Source organism: Cervus elaphus, chromosome 4, assembly GCF_910594005.1.
Source record: "Cervus elaphus chromosome 4, mCerEla1.1, whole genome shotgun sequence".
Taxonomy (NCBI): Eukaryota; Metazoa; Chordata; class Mammalia; order Artiodactyla; family Cervidae; genus Cervus; species Cervus elaphus.
Genome location: NC_057818.1, coordinates 58,194,295 through 58,212,939, shown reverse-complemented (window position 1 = coordinate 58,212,939; position 18,645 = coordinate 58,194,295). Strand labels below are relative to the sequence as shown.

Genomic DNA, 18,645 nt, shown 5'->3' with positions numbered 1-18,645 from the left:
CTCTCTTCAAATGAGTCAGTTCTTCACATCAGATTGCCAAAGTATTGAAGTTTCAGCTTCAACATCAGTCCTTCCAATGAATATCAGGACTGATTTCCTTTCGGATGGACTGGTTGGATCTCCCTGCAGTCCAAGGGACTCTCAGGAGTCTTCTCCAACGTTTTCCTCATGGTGGTGTATATATGTCAGTTGTACCCTTTCAATTGGTCCCCCTCTTCTTCTCCTGCTGTGTCCATGTCTGATCTCTATATTTGTGCAAATATTGCCTTAACAGATATGTATGGAATTTAAAATATGGTACTGATGAACTTATTTACTGAGCAGGAATATAGGCGCAGATGTAGTTCTTAAGCTTTTGCATGTTAAGCTTTCAAGGCATAAAATACATTCCATACATTTTATGGCTGTAGCCATGTGTTCTGGAAAACAAACTGACTCAGAAGGACAATGCAGTGCAGTGGAGTGCAGTTTATTATACCGGTGGGGCCAAGGCAGAGTCTCCTCTTAGCCAAGGACCCCGAACAGTTTTTGTGAAAACTTTATATACCCTAAGTGTACTTGCTCAAACCCAGCTCCCCAAATTCCTTGAAACTAGTCTGGAGAAGGTAAAAGAGAGATAGGATCAAAGTTAACCCATGATTCATGTGTCACATGACTAAATAAACAGTGGATATTTATCAACAGTCCTGTGGTCATATCCCAATAAACAGAATGGAATTCACCACTTTCTTCTGTTACAGAGATAATTAACATATTGTTTTAGACAACAGAGTCCTAGTACAAGTACTGAGGCTTTTAGGGCGGGGGGGGGTGGGGCGGGGGGGGCGGGGTAGGATCTGATTTTCCTTTGGTGTGCCATTTCTACAGACACCGGGGCGCAAAGTAAAGAGTCCACTGGGAGGGTGACCGTGCGTGTAGCCTAATGCTCACAGCCTGGCCTAAGACAGAGTCCAGCTCTCTCTGTTTCCTCCTTCATTACTAAGTGAAAGAAGCCCATTTGAAAATGCTACAAAAAGTAGGATTTTTACAATATGGCTTTTTGGTGTAGGTAAATGTTCATATGTGCTCAGTTGTGTCTGAGTATCTGTGATCCCAGGGGCTGTAGCCTGCCAGGCTCACATCTGTCCATAGATTTCCCAGGAAAGGATACTGAAGTGGGTTGCCATCTCTTCCTCCAGGGGATATTCGTGACCCAAGGGTTGAACCTGCATCACCTGGATGACCTGTATCAGCAGGCAGATTCCTTACCACTCAGTCACCTGGGAATCTAGTAAGAAATATAGAAGAGATTGAAAAGGTCCATGATTACTGTGGGTTTCGAAGGAGGGACTATGAATATCCTCAGTCTAGAGAACTTTCCAGACCATGAAATAATTTGTGTTAAACTGTCATGATTGACACATGTTACTAAACATTTATCTAGAGGTATGGAGTGCACATTCCTAAAAGAGGAACACAGGGGTAGACTAGAGAGTTTATCTATTTACTGCCCATGTAGATTCATCAGTGGTAACAAATGCTCACTCTGGTGGGGAAAGCTAAGTAGGGAGATTGTCCACATGTGGGAACAAGAGGTATATGGGAAATGTCTATACTTTATTCTGAATTCTACTGTGAAATAAATCTTCTACAAACTTGGTATTGGTGAATGCAGGCTGAATATTTTTTAGAATATATAATATGAGAAAGATGAATATGCTTCTATCTTTAATTTTTCCTTGGTCATTATGCTTTAAAGATGTGGGAAAATAGAGCTCTCTAAATGGAGGAGACAATGAACTGGAGCAGTTGATTCATAAAACCTAGAAAAACACACACAGGAAGTAGAGCAGCAACATTCTCAGGTGTTAAATCATGTGTAATGCAACTTATCAGAACACCGAACATTACTTCCTTGGTTGGTCATCAGATAGCATTCAGGGCATCATTTTCAGTGGCGTTTGGCTCCGCCCAAACGCACTGTGAACCTAGCGTGTCCTGCTCACTTCAGTTGGGTTCAGTCGCTCAGTCGCCCTGGACTGCATCTCGCCAGGCCTCCTGCTGCCCCTGGTTTCCTCTCCAAGAAATTGGGGATGGAAATGCCTCCAGGCTCCTGGTCTCTGAAGTTGCAGGTGCCACGCCTGCAGAGAGGTGGTCACAAAGCAAATCATTTCGTGAAAACCTGTGTCCCCAGGCTGCAGAGGGGGGTGAAAAAAACTAAGGACAGGGGAGACCTTTGGGAAGAATTCTGCAAGTAAAGCCTGGCAGGAACCCAAGACCCCCAGGTGATTCCCACCAAACACTCACCTCTCCCCTCCCAGCCCCCAAGGGTACAGGCAGGCTGTGGACCACCACACCCATCCTAGAAAGAGCCCCTCCCCAGGGAATCAGGTTGACCTTCTTTGCTTCTAGAAGTTCCCTCCCTAAACCCTCCCTTCCTGAGGTCTCAGGTGTGAGGTTTCCCCTCAGGGCTCTGAATGGGGGTCTTCCTCTTACGTTTCTTTCACAACCTTCCTAGGGTGGGTCAGGTAGTAGAGAAGCAGGGTCCACTGTCTCTCGTGAACTGTTCTCTGTAACTTGAAAAGGAAGGAGAAGAACTAGCCCAGACGATCTGCAAATAGTGTAGAGCACCAGGATGTGATTAGCATTATCAGGTTAGTCTTGATTCCCCACTACAGATTGGGAACACAGAAAGTCGAGAAGGAGCTCAGAAAAGGGTGAGGGAAACAGGAAAACTTTTTCTTCTCTTTCCCTGCAGCAGTTGCAGGTTAAAGAGCTGCATGGATGTCTTTGAAGGTATTTTCTCAAGATGCAGATGTGAGTTTGTGACGTAACATCCCCAGAGAAGACGCAGAGCAGGAGGAAGGAGGAAATGTCAGCTTCTCAGGTACGTGTCCTGTCCCGGGTGTGGGGCTGTGTCTGCTTTTCTTCCTGAAATGCCTGGACTGAGAACTTGCAAACCTTTAGTTCTCTGCTTCTAACTTTTCTGCCTGCGTGTTTGTTATCAAGTTCTTTATTTTTTTCCTTTTCTTCTTATCTTAGTGAAGCCTGGCTCTTTAGACCACTTCTCCCTTGTGTCCCAGAATCTTGTCCCCTTGTCTGTATCCTGGCTTTCTATGGAGCATGATGAATTCTCAACATGAATTAGCGACTTTCAACTGGTGAATATATTCCCTTTGTGAGAGAGAAACACGGAGAGACACTGGTATCCGAGATTCCTATTGGGATGTGGTTCGGTGTTGGGATCTTAGGGAACTAGGGGAAATGCCATGATGAGTTTACATGGGGATGCAATTTCAGCTCTTTAGGAGTTAGAAAATGCCCTTATATATTGAATAAGCTCAGTGATCGAGAATTTTTCAGAAAATGCTCAGAAATAAAAAGAAAACTAAGAGATACTGTCCTCTGTAATGCTAAGACTTACTAGTTAAAACACAATGTTAGGTAGTTAGAGTAGGGAAAAAGAGTCCAAAATGGAGGTGGCTAAAAGACCTGGAAGGGAAAGCCCGCGAAAATAGAACAAAGGAAGGTCTGAGGACTGGAGTGAGAACCTCAGGTAAAACAAACAATTTTTTTTCTTTGTTTACATAAGATTTACATAAGACAGACCCAGGGGCAGAGAAACAGATAAAAAGAGGAGCCAAAGGCCTCTTCCTTCTTCCCTTTGTCTCTCTCTCCCGAGCTATGGGGTTATCATTTTTTGAAACATACACGTTCTCTGAAGGTGAATGTGGAAAATCTGGAAAGTCATCCAGTCTCTACTGCAAATACTCATTCAAACCACTCTGAACACAGGCTTCAATTACACATACATTCAAGCACGTCTGAAAACCAGAAATTTAAAAATGATGGGGAAAACTCACAATATAATCAATTTGAGGGATCTGTGAGCAAGGGGTCATTATTCTTCCACCAACAGACAGTTTCTCTCTGTTCCAAAGTGTGTAATGTTGATAATAATGGGAAAGTGTTAATCCCACCATCATTGTTCAATACACATCATGATATGGTTAATATGGAACAACTTCTCACATGTAACAACACGAATCAGGCCTTAAGTAAGAGCTCTACCCCCAATAATTACAAGAATATTTACGATGGAGTGAGAAGCTATTCATGCAATGAAACTGGATCTAAAATTGAACAAGACTCTAACCCTATGAAACATCAGGGACCTCAATCTTCAGACAAGGATTCTAAAAATAGTACATGTAGGAATATCTTTTATCAAGCATCAGGTCTTCCACTAAAGAAGAGTACACATACAGGAGAGAAGACTTATAATTGTGAATATAGTGATAGTTCTAATCAGTCTTCAAATCTTACTCAACAGCAGAATATTCAGGATCCGCAGAAAAGTTACAAGTGTAAGAAATGTGAGAAAGCCTTTACTAACTCATCCAGTCTAAGTAGACACAGGAAAATTCATTCAAGATGGAAACCTTTTATAGGTACATATAAATGTACAAAGTGTGGCAAAGCCTTTAATCAGAAGTCAAATCTTACTCAGCACCAGAGAATTCATACTGGAGAGAATGAATAAATTCTCTTATAAATGTAATCCTTATAAATGTAAGGATTGTGGCAAAGAATTTAACCAGTGCTCAGGTCTCACTTACCATCAGAAAATTCATACTGGAGACAAGCCTTATAAATGTAAGGATTGTGGCAAAGCATTTAGACAGCACTCATGTCTTACTAAACAGCAAGTAATCCATACTGGAGAGAAATCTTATAAATGTAAAGAATGTAGAAAAGCCTTCAGTCACTACTCAACTCTTACTAAACACCAGCGAATTCATACTGGAGAGAAGCCTTATAAATGTAAGGATTGTGGCAAAGAATTTAACCAGTGCTCAGGTCCTACTTACCATCAGCGAATTCATACTGGAGAGAAACCTTATAAATGTACAGAATGTGGGAAATCCTTTAGTCAGAACTCAACTCTTACTCAACGCCAGTGAATTCATACTGGGGAGAGGCCTTATAAATGTAAGGATTGTGGCAAAGACTTTAGCAAGCACTCAGGTCTTACTTACCATCAGAGAATTCATACTGCAGAGAAACCTTATAAATGTAAAGAATGCGGAAAAGCCTTCGGTCACCACTCAAGTCTTATTCAACACCAGCGAATTCATAACGGAGAGAAACCTTACAAATGTAAAGAATGTGGAAAGCCTTTATCAAGAACTCACATCTTACTCAACATCAGAGAATTCATACTGGAAGAAAAACCTTATAAATGTAAGGAAAGTGGCAAAGGCTTTAACCAGAGCTCTCACCTTACTAAACATCAGAAAGCACGTACTGGAGAGAAACTCTAGTAATAAAATAAGTGATGGAAGAGGTTTGTCCTAAACATACACTTCAGAAAATACAGGACGGTTTATTTAAGAAAGATAAGAAATGACATAAAACAATGTAGAAAAGTATTTAAAGAAAGTTAAATCTAAATAAATACCAGATATTGCACACTAGAAAAAGTGAAAGTTGCTCAGTTGTGTCCAACTCTGCAACCCCAGGGACTGTGTCCATGGAATTCTCCAGGCCAGAATACTGGAGTGGGAGGTGGATTCTTTACCAACTGAGCTTTCAGGGAAGCCTGCACACTAGAAAGCATTTCATCAATCCTGTTTTTTGAAGTTCTCTTCAGGAGAAGTATTGTAGATAGTAATCCATAGTTAAAACATAGAAAATTGATATGTTAGTATGGATCACAAGATGAAGGGTTGGTATTTAGAAATGTACAATTATTAGCAATATATCTTTGCTTATATTGACACAATTTGTGATTATTTGAAAACCAAGATATGTTATTGAACTCTCAAATTACTCCATGCTGCTATGCTTCATTTTTAGTGTGTGTGCAAAGTTACATTTTTGATGATTGCTACTCAAAGATGAGAGAAGGCCATCTATCCTAGAGAGAAGTCATTTATATTTATTCTCCATTAGGAGATTAAGGACACAGTGATGTAGCATGTACACTGAACATTTAAATGGAGGTGTTAGTCATTCTTGTCAAACATCCCTATAGGTCACCATGAAGTAAGTGTCCAGGGAGTAATTCCACATATTAAAGTAAGATGCACATTTTCAATAGTTATGTCACTTGCATTTTAAGGAAAATACACTGACAGTTCACTGAACTCTTGATGTAGCTTTATAATATCAACAGATGTCATGAATATTAGTTGACATGTTTCAAATAAAGATACCTCTGATACCCTAGAAATGTATGGAAACCCTTCTCAGAAAAGTCATGTAATTAGTGTACATCTTGTTTCATTTGTAAATGATTAGCCTCCATTTTGTAACCGTAGAAATCACAGTTCTGAGATCATTGTATCAGAGGAATGAATATCGTTGTTTATGCTTGTAATCTGTATTTAATCAGTTACACAGTGGATTGGAAAAGGTTTTATTCTTTCTATGTGTGATAGTACATGTTAATAAAACTGATGGTTTCTTGTGATAAAGCCGGAATGTAATGAATGAAGTGTCAACCTACCGATTTAAGGTTGCAGGGAAGAATACCTAACAATAAACTGTTAGCACAGAGGGATGATATCTGTAACAATTAGTTTCCTTACTGCCTTTACGCCTCAAATAATTGGATATTTCCCATCATTTCTCCATTGTACTTTCCCCCCTCTGTAACTGCTGGGACATTGTGATGGTTCCAATAAGGATTATACAGAGTACTGTTGAGTGCTCCCCTGAACTGCTCCATGCTGTTGCTGCCTCAGCATCTGTCTGGGGAGCAGCATCTGCAGGTCCTTGAACTCACACCAGCCAGTCCTGTGAGCACCTGCTCTAGACAACCACCCACCTTGTGATCAGCAGTCTTGCTGAACCCCAGGTTCTACTTCACAGGCTCCCCACTTCAATGCCACCCTCACAGTGCTCACCAGATTCCTGCTCCCCTTGGTTTGAATAGACCTATCCACACTCAGCCTGGGGAGCCCACAGCACTTCACCCAGGGTGTCTTATAAAGGCCTGAACACCAAGTACTGGAACTTTCTCTGCTTGGTCCTAACCTTGACCTAAGAAATTCCTGCCCTAAACCCTCCTCTCCTGAGAGGTCTCATCTGTGCTGAGAGTGAGGGCTGAAGCTCAGGGCTCCTGAGTGTGGGTCTTGGGGGAGAAGCATCAGAACAAACGGAATTGGCTAAAGACTCATTTCATGGCCCCACTTCAGACCTGCAGATTCATAACTTCTTAGGGTGGGGACCTGACCTCGAGGGGCTCATATTCACTGAAGTGGTTCAGAAAGAATCTTTTAAGTGGTTTCAACCTGGTTTGCTATCAATATCACATGACCAGTGTTAAGGGATAGCCTCCCCGGTGCCCTCCCCACAGAGTGCTCTCGGTCCTGTGGGAGCATCAGTGTGGTGTGTAGGAAGTGCTCCAGGGGATTCTAAGGGGAGGCCCGGGATAAGGACGCGGCTCCTGGTGCATTTGTGAGAGCTGAGGCCCGGTTTCAGTCCAAGAAGAGGCCGCAGGGTTGGTCTAGCTGGATTTGGACCGGGAAGTCAACTCACATCATCTGTGTGAGCAGAGGGTTAGGAGCTCTCTATGCGGAGAGAACAATCAAGAAATTAGTTCACATACTGGTCTCCAGGTAGGAAGTGATTGTTCCTGAATCTCTCCTGAGACAGAGGACAGGAGAGGTGAGTCTTTTCAGCTTTTCAAGGTCCTTCTGTCTGTAGTGGTGAAGTAGTTGCAGGTTTAAGAGCTGTGCGGATGCCTTTGAAGGTATTTTCTCAAGATGCAGAGATACGTTCGCTGCATAACATCCCCAGAGAAGACACAGAGCAGGAGGAAGAAGAGGAGGAGACGGCAGCTTCTCAGGTACATGTCCTGTGCTGGGTCTGGGTCTGTGTCTGCTTTTCCTGCTGAAATGCCTGGACTGAGGGAACCTGCAAACCTTTAGTTCTCGGCTTCTAATTTTTCTGCCTGGGGCGTTTGTTATCAACTTCTTATTTTTTCCTTTTCTTACCACAGTGAGGACCGGCTCTTTAGACCACTTCTCCCTTGTGTCCCAGAACCTTGTCTCCCTTGTCTGTAGGGAGCATGATGAATTCTGGCTTTCTATAGAGCATGATGAATTCTCAACCTGAATTAGTGACTTTCAACTAGTGAAAATATTCCCTTTGTGAGAAATAAACATGGGGAGGCATAGGTTCTGAGATTCCCATTGGCATGTGGTTCAGTCTTGGGATCTTAGAGAAGTAGGGGAAATTAGTGATGAATTTACTTGTATACGCAACTTCAGACATTTAGAACAGGATTAAGAAATTGTCCTTTATGAACAGAATTACTGCAGTGGTCCAGAGTTCCACAGGAAGTTTGGGGGAAAGAAGGAGAAAAGTATGAGAGAGTGTTCTCCACATTGGCAGGAAGGACTCACTCTTAAGTGTAGCCTTAGGATACAGAACATGGAAGTTATGTAAGAAGAGAATTTTGCATAAAACTGGTATTTTTCAGGATTCAGATCACTGCTAACATTTATCCCATTACACCTCAGGTTTTCTGGTTCAGGTGCTTCTGTGATACTGCAACTGGGATGTTCTTGCTTTCTGTCATTAAAATGGATTTTTGAAAGATTTAGTGAGGGATGTGTATAAGCTGACAAAATTAATGTAGCAAACCACACCTTCTTAGTTCTGTTTGCTTTGGAAAATGAACACTCACCTGTGTTTAGTAAGGTTCTTGCTTTTGGGGAATGGAGGTTTTCATCACTCAAGCCCAGGTCTGATCATTTCCGTTAATAATATACTCTGTGCTCATTTTCCAGACAGAAATCTTATCACATCTTTGTGTTTTCTACAATATTTACAAGAATGTTATTACTTATGTATGTTTAACTGTTAAATCTAAAATATGATTCAACACACATGATAGAGATTTTCAAAGGAATAAAAGATTCAGAACCAAGAGCTCTAATTTATTTTATGTCTTTGTGTTCTTGCACTGTAATGTATTTTAAAAATATAGATTATTGCCACAAATAAATTATAAGATTTAAGCACAGAAATCTACTCCTGATTTTATAAACATGAATAATTTTTCTCCCAAATAGTGTATGGTTGTGTGCATGAAAATGTTAACAGTATATGACATTTTTTCTGTTTTTGATATTTTTGCCAGTTACCTCAACTGGTAAAACATCCATTAGAGTGGTCTCTGTGTTCAGTTCAGTTCAGTCGCTCAGTCAGGTCTCTGTGTTGACTTAATTCTTTTTACATAAAATTGAGCTCAGATCCATTGAAGTAAATCCCAAGCTCTACCATTTTCTGAATATTTGATGAAATATTCCAAACCATTTTGAAGAGCAATATTTTTTATCTAAAATTATTTATATGGCTCATTCAAGGTTAAAAAAATAAAAAACTGTTAGAAAGTTCTATAGTTCAAAAATAGGCAAAAAGATTGTTTTCTCTGCTTACTAATCTATTAAACCTGTAAAATCTGTAAAGCGCATAAAGTTCAATAATAACTATGAGTTCTTACCTGGCTCTTTTCAGTTCAGTTCAGTTGCTCAGTTGTGTCCGACTCTCTGCAACCCCATGGACTGCAGCACACCTTACAATCACCAACTCCCGGAGCTTACTCAACCATACGTCCGTTGAGTCAGTGATGCCATCTAACCATCTCATCCTCTGTCATCCCCTTCTCCTCCCACCTTCAACCTTTCCCAGCATCAGGGTCTTTTCAAATGAGTCCGTTCTTCACATCAGGTGGCCAAGGTATTGGAGTTTCAGCTTCAGCATCAATCCTTCCAATGAATATTCAGGACTGATCTCCTTTAGGATGGACTGGTTGGATGTCCTGGGGACTCCCAAGAGTCTTCTCCAACACCACCGTTCAAAAGCATCAATTCTTTTGCACTCAGCTTTCTTTATAGTCCAACTCTCACATCCATATATGACTGCTAGAAAAAACATAGCTTTGACTAGACAGACCTTTGCTGACAAAGTAATGTCTCTGCTTTTTTATATGCTGTCTAAGTTGGTCATAGTTTTTCTTCCAAGGAGCAAGCGTTTTAATTTCATGGCTGCAGTCACCATCTGCAGTGATTTTGGAGCCCAAAACAATAAAGTCTCTCACTGTTTCCATTGTTCCCCCATCTATTCGCCATGAAGTGATGAGACTGGATTCCATGGCTATCGGCCATGGCTCTTTGACCTCCGTGCTATTCACAATGGCCATTTATCAACCAGACATTTAGTTAAAACTAAGCTTGTTCAAGATGAAAAACTGTGGCCCCACCCTAGAATTCTTGACTCACAATGTGCTTTTAAAAAAAATTCCTGCTTTGACTGATATTTATCCTGTGGAACACAAGGAAAATCCTCAAAAGTAAATATGCCTCTGTTGATCACATTTAATAATTTTTCTCCCAGATGAATGAATGAATCGTAGTCTCTCAGTCATGTCCCACTCTTTGTGACCCCATGGACTATATAGCCTGCCAGGTTCCTCTCTCCATAAGATTCTCCAGGCAAGAATACTGGAGTGGGTTGCCATTTCCTTCTCCAGGGATCTTCCCAACCTAGGGATCGAATCCAGGTCACCCGCATTGTAGACAGATTCTTTACCGTCTGAGCCAGCAGGGAAGTCCAAGTGGCTTTGTGGATCATATGTCATCCTGTTTTCTTCAGGTTAGAAATATGGTAGCACATATTGCTATCTAAAAAAGTATATTATTGCATAACATCAGACACTCTTCTCATTGAAAAACTAGTTCTCTGAACTTGCTGTTTTCATCTTGGGTCACATAAGGAAGTCTTCCCACAGTCACATGGCATTCATACTTTGCATTTCAGGGACGGCTGACATTCCAGGGTCTGGCCATAGACTTCACTCAAGAGTGAGAGAGTCAGTTCCAAAAGAAAAAAAAAAAGAGAGAGAGTCAGTTCCTAGGTAGGTTGATAAGAAGTCTGGGGTTCCCCAAGGAGAGAGGGGTCTGGAATTCTCAAGGAAGAGGAAAGGACAGACTTTTTTGTCTACATTCCTTAGTCTTCATCAATTACATAACTCAGTTTAAACTGTACTAGGGATTATACAACAACACTGTATCCTGCTTGAGGACAGTTTCTCTTTCCTGAAAAGCCTTCTGGCTAATCCTGTTATCTTAAAATGTAAATTATGGGAGTGGGTCTAGTAAGATCTTTACAACCTCCAGACATTCTTTTGATTCTTTGTGATGACTAATTAAAAGGTATTTAACTCCCTTGCCAACACTAGCGAGTGGGCACTCTTTCTGCCCCCTTCTGATGTCTATTTCAGACGCTTTCTCTACCTCTTTTATACTTTAATAAAACTCTATTACACAAAAGCTCTGAGTGATCAAGCCTCATCTCTGGCCCCAGATAGAATTCTTCTTCGGAGGCCAAGAAGCCCGGCATCTCTGTAGTTCAGCAACAACCTTTCAAGAGGAGCGGGAATGCCTGGACCTCGGTCAGTGGAAATTGTCCAGGGATGTGATGTTACAGAACTACTGGAACCTGGCCTGCTTGGGTGAGGATAGCTTCCTTCCAGAATCCCTTATCTACCCTCAGGGTTTGGGTTCCTTCACTTGTAGAATGTCTCCTGGAGTCTCCTGCATCCTACGATCTCTGCTACTGAGGAATAAATGGGAGTTTGTGAGTACAGACAGAAAGCTTCATGATGATTCACATGATTCTAACCTTCTTCTTTCTTGAATGCTCTGCCTCCTTCGCTCTAGACTAGTGGTCACTCTAACTTTACTGGTATAAAGTCATGCTGCCCTCCTCATAAAGACAGAGGTCCACCCTTATTTTTGGCTGAGTGTTATTCTGATAGAGACCGCAGGATCTGGGTTTTAGCTATTGCCTACTACTGTAAAGGTGCTTTCTATAAAGCTTTTTGGGAAGTCACATTCTAGACTCTTTACACATTCTACAATGCCTTCCTCTCTCACGAGACCGCAATGTTGTTCAGTCACTGAGTCGTTTCCGACTCTTTGTGACCCCATGGACTGCAGCACGTCAGGCCTCCCTGTCCATCACCAACTCCCAGAGCTTGCTCAAACTCATGTCCATTGAGTTGATGATGCCAACTAACCATCTCATCCTCTGTCGCCCCCTTCTTCTCCTGCCTTCAATCTTTCCCAGCATCAGGGTCTTTTCCAATGAGTTGGCTCTTAGCATCAGGTGGCCAAAGTACTGGAGTTTCAGCTTCAGCATCAGTCCTTCCAATGAATATTCAGCACTGATTTCCTTTAGGATGGACTGGTTTGATCTCCTGGCTATTCGAGGGACTCTCAAGAGTCTTCTCCAACACCACAGTTCAAAAGCATCAATTCTTCGGCACTCAGCCTTCTTTATGGTCCAAACCTCACATCCATACATGACTACTGGAAAAACCATAGCTTTGACTAGACACCATTTTGTTGGCAAAGTGATGTGTCTGCTTTTTAGCATGCTGTCTAGGTTTGTCACAGCTTTTCTTCCAAGGAGCAAGCATCTTTTAATTTCATGGCTGCAGTCACCCAGTTCAGTGATTTTGGAGTCCAAGGAAATAAAGTCTCTCACTGTTACCATTGTTTCCCCTTTCCTTTGACATGAAGAGATGGGACTGGATGCCATGATCTTAGTTTTTTGAATTTTGAGTATTAAGCCAGCTTTTTCACTCTCCTCTTTCACTTTCATTGAGAGGCTCCTTAGTTCCTCTTTGCTTTCTGCCTTAAGGGTGGTGTCATCTGCATATCTGAGGTTATTGATATTTTTCCTGGCAATCTTGATTCCAGCTTGAGCCTCATCCAACCCAGCATTTTGCATAATGTTATCCACATATAAGTTAAATAAGCAGGTGACAATATACAGCCTTGATGTACTCCTTTCCCAATTTGGAACCAGTTCATTGTTCCATGTTCAGTTCTAACTGTTTCTTCTTGACCTGCATGCCAGTTCCTCAGTAAGCAGATCAGGTGGTCTGGTATTCCCATCTCTTTCAGAATTTTCCACAGTTTGTTGTGATCCACACAAAGCCTTTAGCATAATCAATGAAGCAGAAGTAGATGTTTTCTGGAATTCTCTTGCTTTTTCTATGATCCAACGGATGTTGGCAATTTCATCTCTGACTCATCTGCCTTTTCTAAATCCAGCTTGTACATCTGGACATTCTCAGTTCACATACTGTTGAAGCCTAGCTTGAAGGATTTTGAGCATTACCTTTCTGGCAAGTAAAATGAGTGCAACTGTGCAGAAGTTTGAACATTCTTTGGCACTGATCTTCTTTGGGATTGGAGTGAAAGCTGATCTTTTCCGACCTGTGGCCACTGCTGTGTTTTCCAAATTTGCTGGCATACTGCGTGCAGCAGTTTCACAGCATCATCTTTTAGAATTTGCAATAGCTCGGCTGGAAATCCATCATCTCCAATAGCTCTGTTTATAGTGATGCTTCCTAAGACCCGCTTGACTTCTCACTCCAGGATTTCTGACTCTAGGTGAGTGATCACACCATCAGCTTATCTGATGTGACAAGATCTTTTTAGTTTAGTTCATCTGTGTATTTTCACCACCTCTCCTTAATAGTCAAGTCCAACTCTTTGTGACCCCATGGACTACACAGTCTGTCGAATTCTCGAGGCCAGAATACTGGAGTGGGTAGCCCTTCCTTCTCCAGGGAACCTTCCCAACCCAGGGTTCGAACCTAGGTCTCCCACATTGCAGGAGGATTCTGTACCCGCTGAGCCACTGGGGACGCCCAGTATAGTTCATCTCTGTATCCTTGCCACTTGTCCTCATTATCTTCTGCTTTTGTTAGGGCCATACTGTTTCTGTCCTTTATTGTGCCCATCTTTGCATGAGGTGTTCCCTTGATATCTCTCTTTCTCTTTTTTTATTTTTTGGTTAATTTTTATTTTCTATTGGAGTAGAGTTGACTTCTTTTGTGTTTGTTTTACGTTTACAAGAACATTATTCAGTTATACACAGATGTATATCTCCTCTGTTCTTTTTTGTGGTCTTTTCCCATATAGGTTGTTCCAGTGTATCTGGCCACTTCCCTGTGCTATGTGGTAGGTCCACTGGCATTATCTATATGATAAAAAGTAGTGTGTTTTTGTTAATAGCAATCTCTAAATGTCTCCCTGCCACTACATTTTTTTAAAAAGTTGTAAGTTGGGTTTCTACGTCTGTGAGTCTGTTTCTGTTGATAGTTAATTTGTATAAATTTATAGATTCCCCCTCTAAGTGATACTTCTTCTTTCATCTCTGACTTCACTGAGTATGATAAGTTCTCAGTCCATCCATGCTCCTGAAAATGTCATTCATTCATTCTTTTGGAGTGTATTCCAGTGTTTAGATGGACATGAGACTCTTCATTTCTCTATAGATGGAACTTTGGTTGATGCTCTGTCTTAGATATTGTTAATAGTGCTGCCCTGAAAATAGAGGTGCAACTATCATTTTAAATCATGATTTTCTCTGGGTCTAAGGCAAGGGGTGGGCTTGCCAGATCGTGTGGTATGTCTATATTTAGTGTTTTAAGGAATTTCCACACTCCTATCCTAGTGGCTTCACCCACTCAATTACACTCCCACCCACAATGTAGGAGGATTCTCCGTGACCCTTGCCCTCAGCAACAATTAACCTTTGAAGACCTTTTGGAAGATGGATGTTCTGTGGGGTATGAGGTGATACCTCACTGCAGTTTTGATTAGCACTTCTCTAAATATGATCCTGAGCATCTTTTCATGTGTTTTATGGCCATCTGGATGCCTTCCTTGGAGAAATATCCATTTAGATCTTTGTCGGTTTTTCTATTGGACTGATAGGGTTTTTTTATGCAGCTTTATTATGAGCTGCGTGAGCAGTTTGCATGTTGGAAGATGAATTCATTATTTTAAACATCTGTTGCAAACATTTATTTTCCCATTCTGAGGGTTGTCTTTTTCTTTCTTTTAGGATTGCCCTTGCAGTGCAAAAGCTTTTTAGGTGATGAAGTGCCTTTTTAAAGTTTTGTTTTAGTTTTAATTATTCTTGTTATGCCCGATGTCTGAATCCCCGAGCGGGAAGAGAGAAGGCTTCCAAGACAATGCAACTCGCAAAAAAGGGAAGTTTATTGCTGGCTTGAGTCAGGGCTTACTGCTGCAACCAACGCAGTGGTGCAGGGTCAGAAAGCGCTGAGCCCAAGCTGTTACCCAATTTATAAGGCGTGCATAAGCCGTTGGTAGCTGGCTTAAGTGGATTGGTTACATGTTTGCAAAGTAATCTTATTGGCTCAAACCTTCGCGGGCTTTTTTCAAACTTGGGCGTTCGCAGGCTTTTCAGCTTTCCCCTGATAGGTTCCCTTTTTCTTGCTAGGCACATGTTGATTGGCTGGCTCCAGGTGGCCTGATAATCATGTTACCCTGGAAAACCAGGCCTACTGCTAATCTAGGCTGCCTGTCATGGCGCAGCCTCACAGTTACCGCTGATAAATCTACATGGGCAGTAAATAGATAAACTCTCTAGTTTACCCCTGTGTTCCTCTTCTAGGAATGTGCACTCCATACCTCTAGATAAGTGGTTAATAACATGTGTCCATCGTGACAGTTTAACAGAAATTATTTCATGGTCCAGAAAGTTCTCTAGACTTAGGTATTCATAGTCCCTCCTTTGAAATCCATGGTAATCATGGACCTTTTCAATCTCTTCTATATTTCTTACTAGATTCCCAGGTGACTGAGTGGTAAGGAATCTGCCTGCCGATGCAGGACATCCACGTGATGTGGGTTCGATCCTTGGGTCAGGAAGATCCCCTGGAAGAAGAGATGGCAACCCACTCCAGTATCCTTTCCTGGGAAATCTATGGACAGAGGTGACCCTGGCAGGCTACAGCCCCTGGGATCACAAATACTCAGACACAACTGAGCACACATAAGTACATTTACCTACACCAAAAAGTCATATCGTAAAAATCCTACTTTTTCTAGCATTTTCTTTTTTTTTTTTTTCCAGGTTTTAAAACTTTTTATTTGCATATTAAAAGAATTGTGCATTCCAATAATTAAAATCATTTGAACAACAACAAAAAAAAATGGCACTCTGATTAAACTTTATTTTACAGCCCGCAGAACACCTTGGACCAGCTTTTTACTCTAGAATTCACTGTCGTCCCGCCCAGCTTCCTCCTTCACCAACATGCAAGTTCTTTTCCTTCCCTGCCAGCCACATAGACAGATGGGAGAGGCAGGCGTGGCCTACGTTGTCAGTAGTTCTCCATTCTTTGATGTGAAAAGGGGTAGCACAGTCATTTAAACTCGATCCAACCTCTTTGCATTTTACAAAGTTAAACAGATAAAAGAAGTAAAATAAGAAGGCAATGCTTGTGGAATGTACAGTGCACACTGGCGGCGCACGCTTCATTACCACTCGCCTGCTTGCTTCTCCTGTTCAATCGTTTCTTTCCAAGGCAGTGGGTTTTTCTCTTGCGTTTCCATTTTCTTCAATTTCGACTTATCGAATTTCTCAATCTCCACCATACCGGGCTTGTCAGACATTGTTGCAGAGGGCAGGGAGCGAGCTGCGAGCGAGTGAAGTCTGGTCTGCGCTGTGGCCGCTGCCGAGTCTAGCATTTTCAAATGGGCTTCTTTCACTTAGTAATGAAAGAGGAAACAGACAGAGCTGAACTCCGTCTTAGGCCAGGCTGTGAGCATTAGGCTACACGCATGGTCACCCTCCCAGTGGACTCTGAACTTTGCGACCGGGTGTCTATAGAAATGGCATACCAATGGAAAATCAGATCCCACCCGCCCCCCACCCCCCCATAAAAGAGCCTCAATACTTCTACTTGGACTCTGTTGCCTAAAAGAATATGTTAATCATCTCTGTAACAGAACAAAGTGATAAATTCCATTCTGTTTACTGGGATATGACCACAGGCCTGTTGATAAATATCCACTGTTTATTTAGTCCTGTATGCCTTGAAAGCTTAACATGCAAAAGCTTAAGAACTACCTCTGTGCCTATATTCCTGCTGAGTAAATAAGTTCATCAATACCATTTTTTAAATTCCATACATATCTGTTAAGGCAATATTTGCACAAATATAGAGATCAGACGTGGTCACAGCAGGAGAAGAAGAGGGGGACCAATTGAAAGGGTACCATTGACATATGTACACCACCATGGGTAAAACGTTGGAGAAGACTCTTGAGAGTCCCTTGGACTGCAAGCAGATCCAAAGAGATAAAGGAAATCAGTCCTGATATTCATTGGAAGGACTGATGTTGAAGCTGAAATTTCAATACTTTGACCATCTGATGTGAAGAACTGACTCATTTGAAGAGACCCTGACGCTGGGACAGATTGAAAGGGGGAGGGGATGGGGACGACAGAGGATGAGGTGGTTGGATGGCATCACTGACTCAATGGACATGAGTTTGATCAAGCTCCAGGAGTTGGTGATGGACAGGGAGACCTGGCATGCAGCACTCCATGGGGTCTCAAAGAGTCAGACACGACTGAGCAAGTGAACTGAATTGACGGTGAAAATAGGTAGCTGGTGGGAAGCTGCTGTTTACCACAGGGAGCTCAGCTTGGTGCTCTGTGCTGAGGAGAGGGGTGAAACGGAGACCACGGGAGGGAGGGCCAAGAGGGAGAAGATTTATGTATACTTACGGCTGATTGACAATGTCATACAGCACAAACTAGCACAACATTGTAAAGCAATTATATTCCAATAAGTAAATATATATCTATATGTCTCAAAAGGAAAAAATGCTAAACATACTGGTCACCCGGTGGTGGAGAATCCATCTCACACTGCAGGGGACAAGGGCTTCATCCCTGGTGCAGGAATACTCCACATGCTGTCAGGAGACTAAGCCTGTGCCCCAGAGCTGCTGAGGCTGGGTGGGGCAGCTTGCTCTTTTCGATGGGCAGGAGGCAAAAGAAAGATGCTCACCACCGCTAAACAATAAGAAATACAGAGCAAAGCTACAGGGATGTATCACCGCATGCCAGTCAGAAGAACAATGAGCAAAAAGCCCACTAATAATATAATAAACGCTGAAGGGGCTTGGAGATCAGGGAACCTCCTACATGGCTGGAGGGAATGTAAGCTGGTGCAGTCACGTGGCTGGACTGTGTGGAAGTTCCTTAAAAAACATAACCTCCTGACATTTAAGGAAATGAATTCTATGAAAAGTAGACAAAACAGATTAATCAACAAATTGACAAGTTTTATAGCTTTTAGTAAATCATCTGCAATTCTGAAATGACCAGTTTTGATCTAGCATTTCTAAATTCTCTAAGTTAAATATGTAAGAATACACATACACTCACATATTCCTTCTTGGTTTTCTCATTGCTAACATGTATACCTTCAGATATTTATATCTTGTATTCAATGTGTGTTATATAAATCATATTATGTATATATCTTCAGATATTTATATATTGCATTCAAAGTATGGCAAAGCCATGAGAAAACAGTTCCTTTAGCCTTACAAGACACATGTGCTAAGAATGATACAGGGTAAGATTTTATAAATCTTGGTTCACAATTTTCCCGTTATAGCTTTTGATTATTCTTTTTGTGACTTTGTTAAACTTACATTTGCTTAAATGTGCCCCTGAAAAGTTTTAGCTAACAGAAGAACAAAGGACAATTGCAGCAGATGAGTTTATGACTTTAGGTCCTCAGAG

The 18,645-nt window shown here is 41.7% G+C and overlaps 2 protein-coding genes across 2 annotated transcripts in view; both read right to left on the bottom strand.

The window, feature by feature from the left end:
• The window catches only part of LOC122692444 (thymosin beta-4-like), a 567,005-nt gene extending 550,565 nt beyond the window's left edge, over positions 1–16,440 (bottom strand). Inside the window, exon 1 of the mRNA XM_043900008.1 lies at positions 16,324–16,440. Within this exon, the coding sequence (XP_043755943.1) occupies positions 16,324–16,362 (39 nt within the window). The 5' untranslated portion in view covers positions 16,363–16,440. The remainder of the gene's footprint in view (positions 1–16,323) is intronic.
• LOC122691420 (putative protein ZNF720) overlaps positions 1–18,645 on the bottom strand; it is a 344,658-nt gene that overhangs the window by 86,641 nt on the left and 239,372 nt on the right. The window lies entirely within an intron of this gene.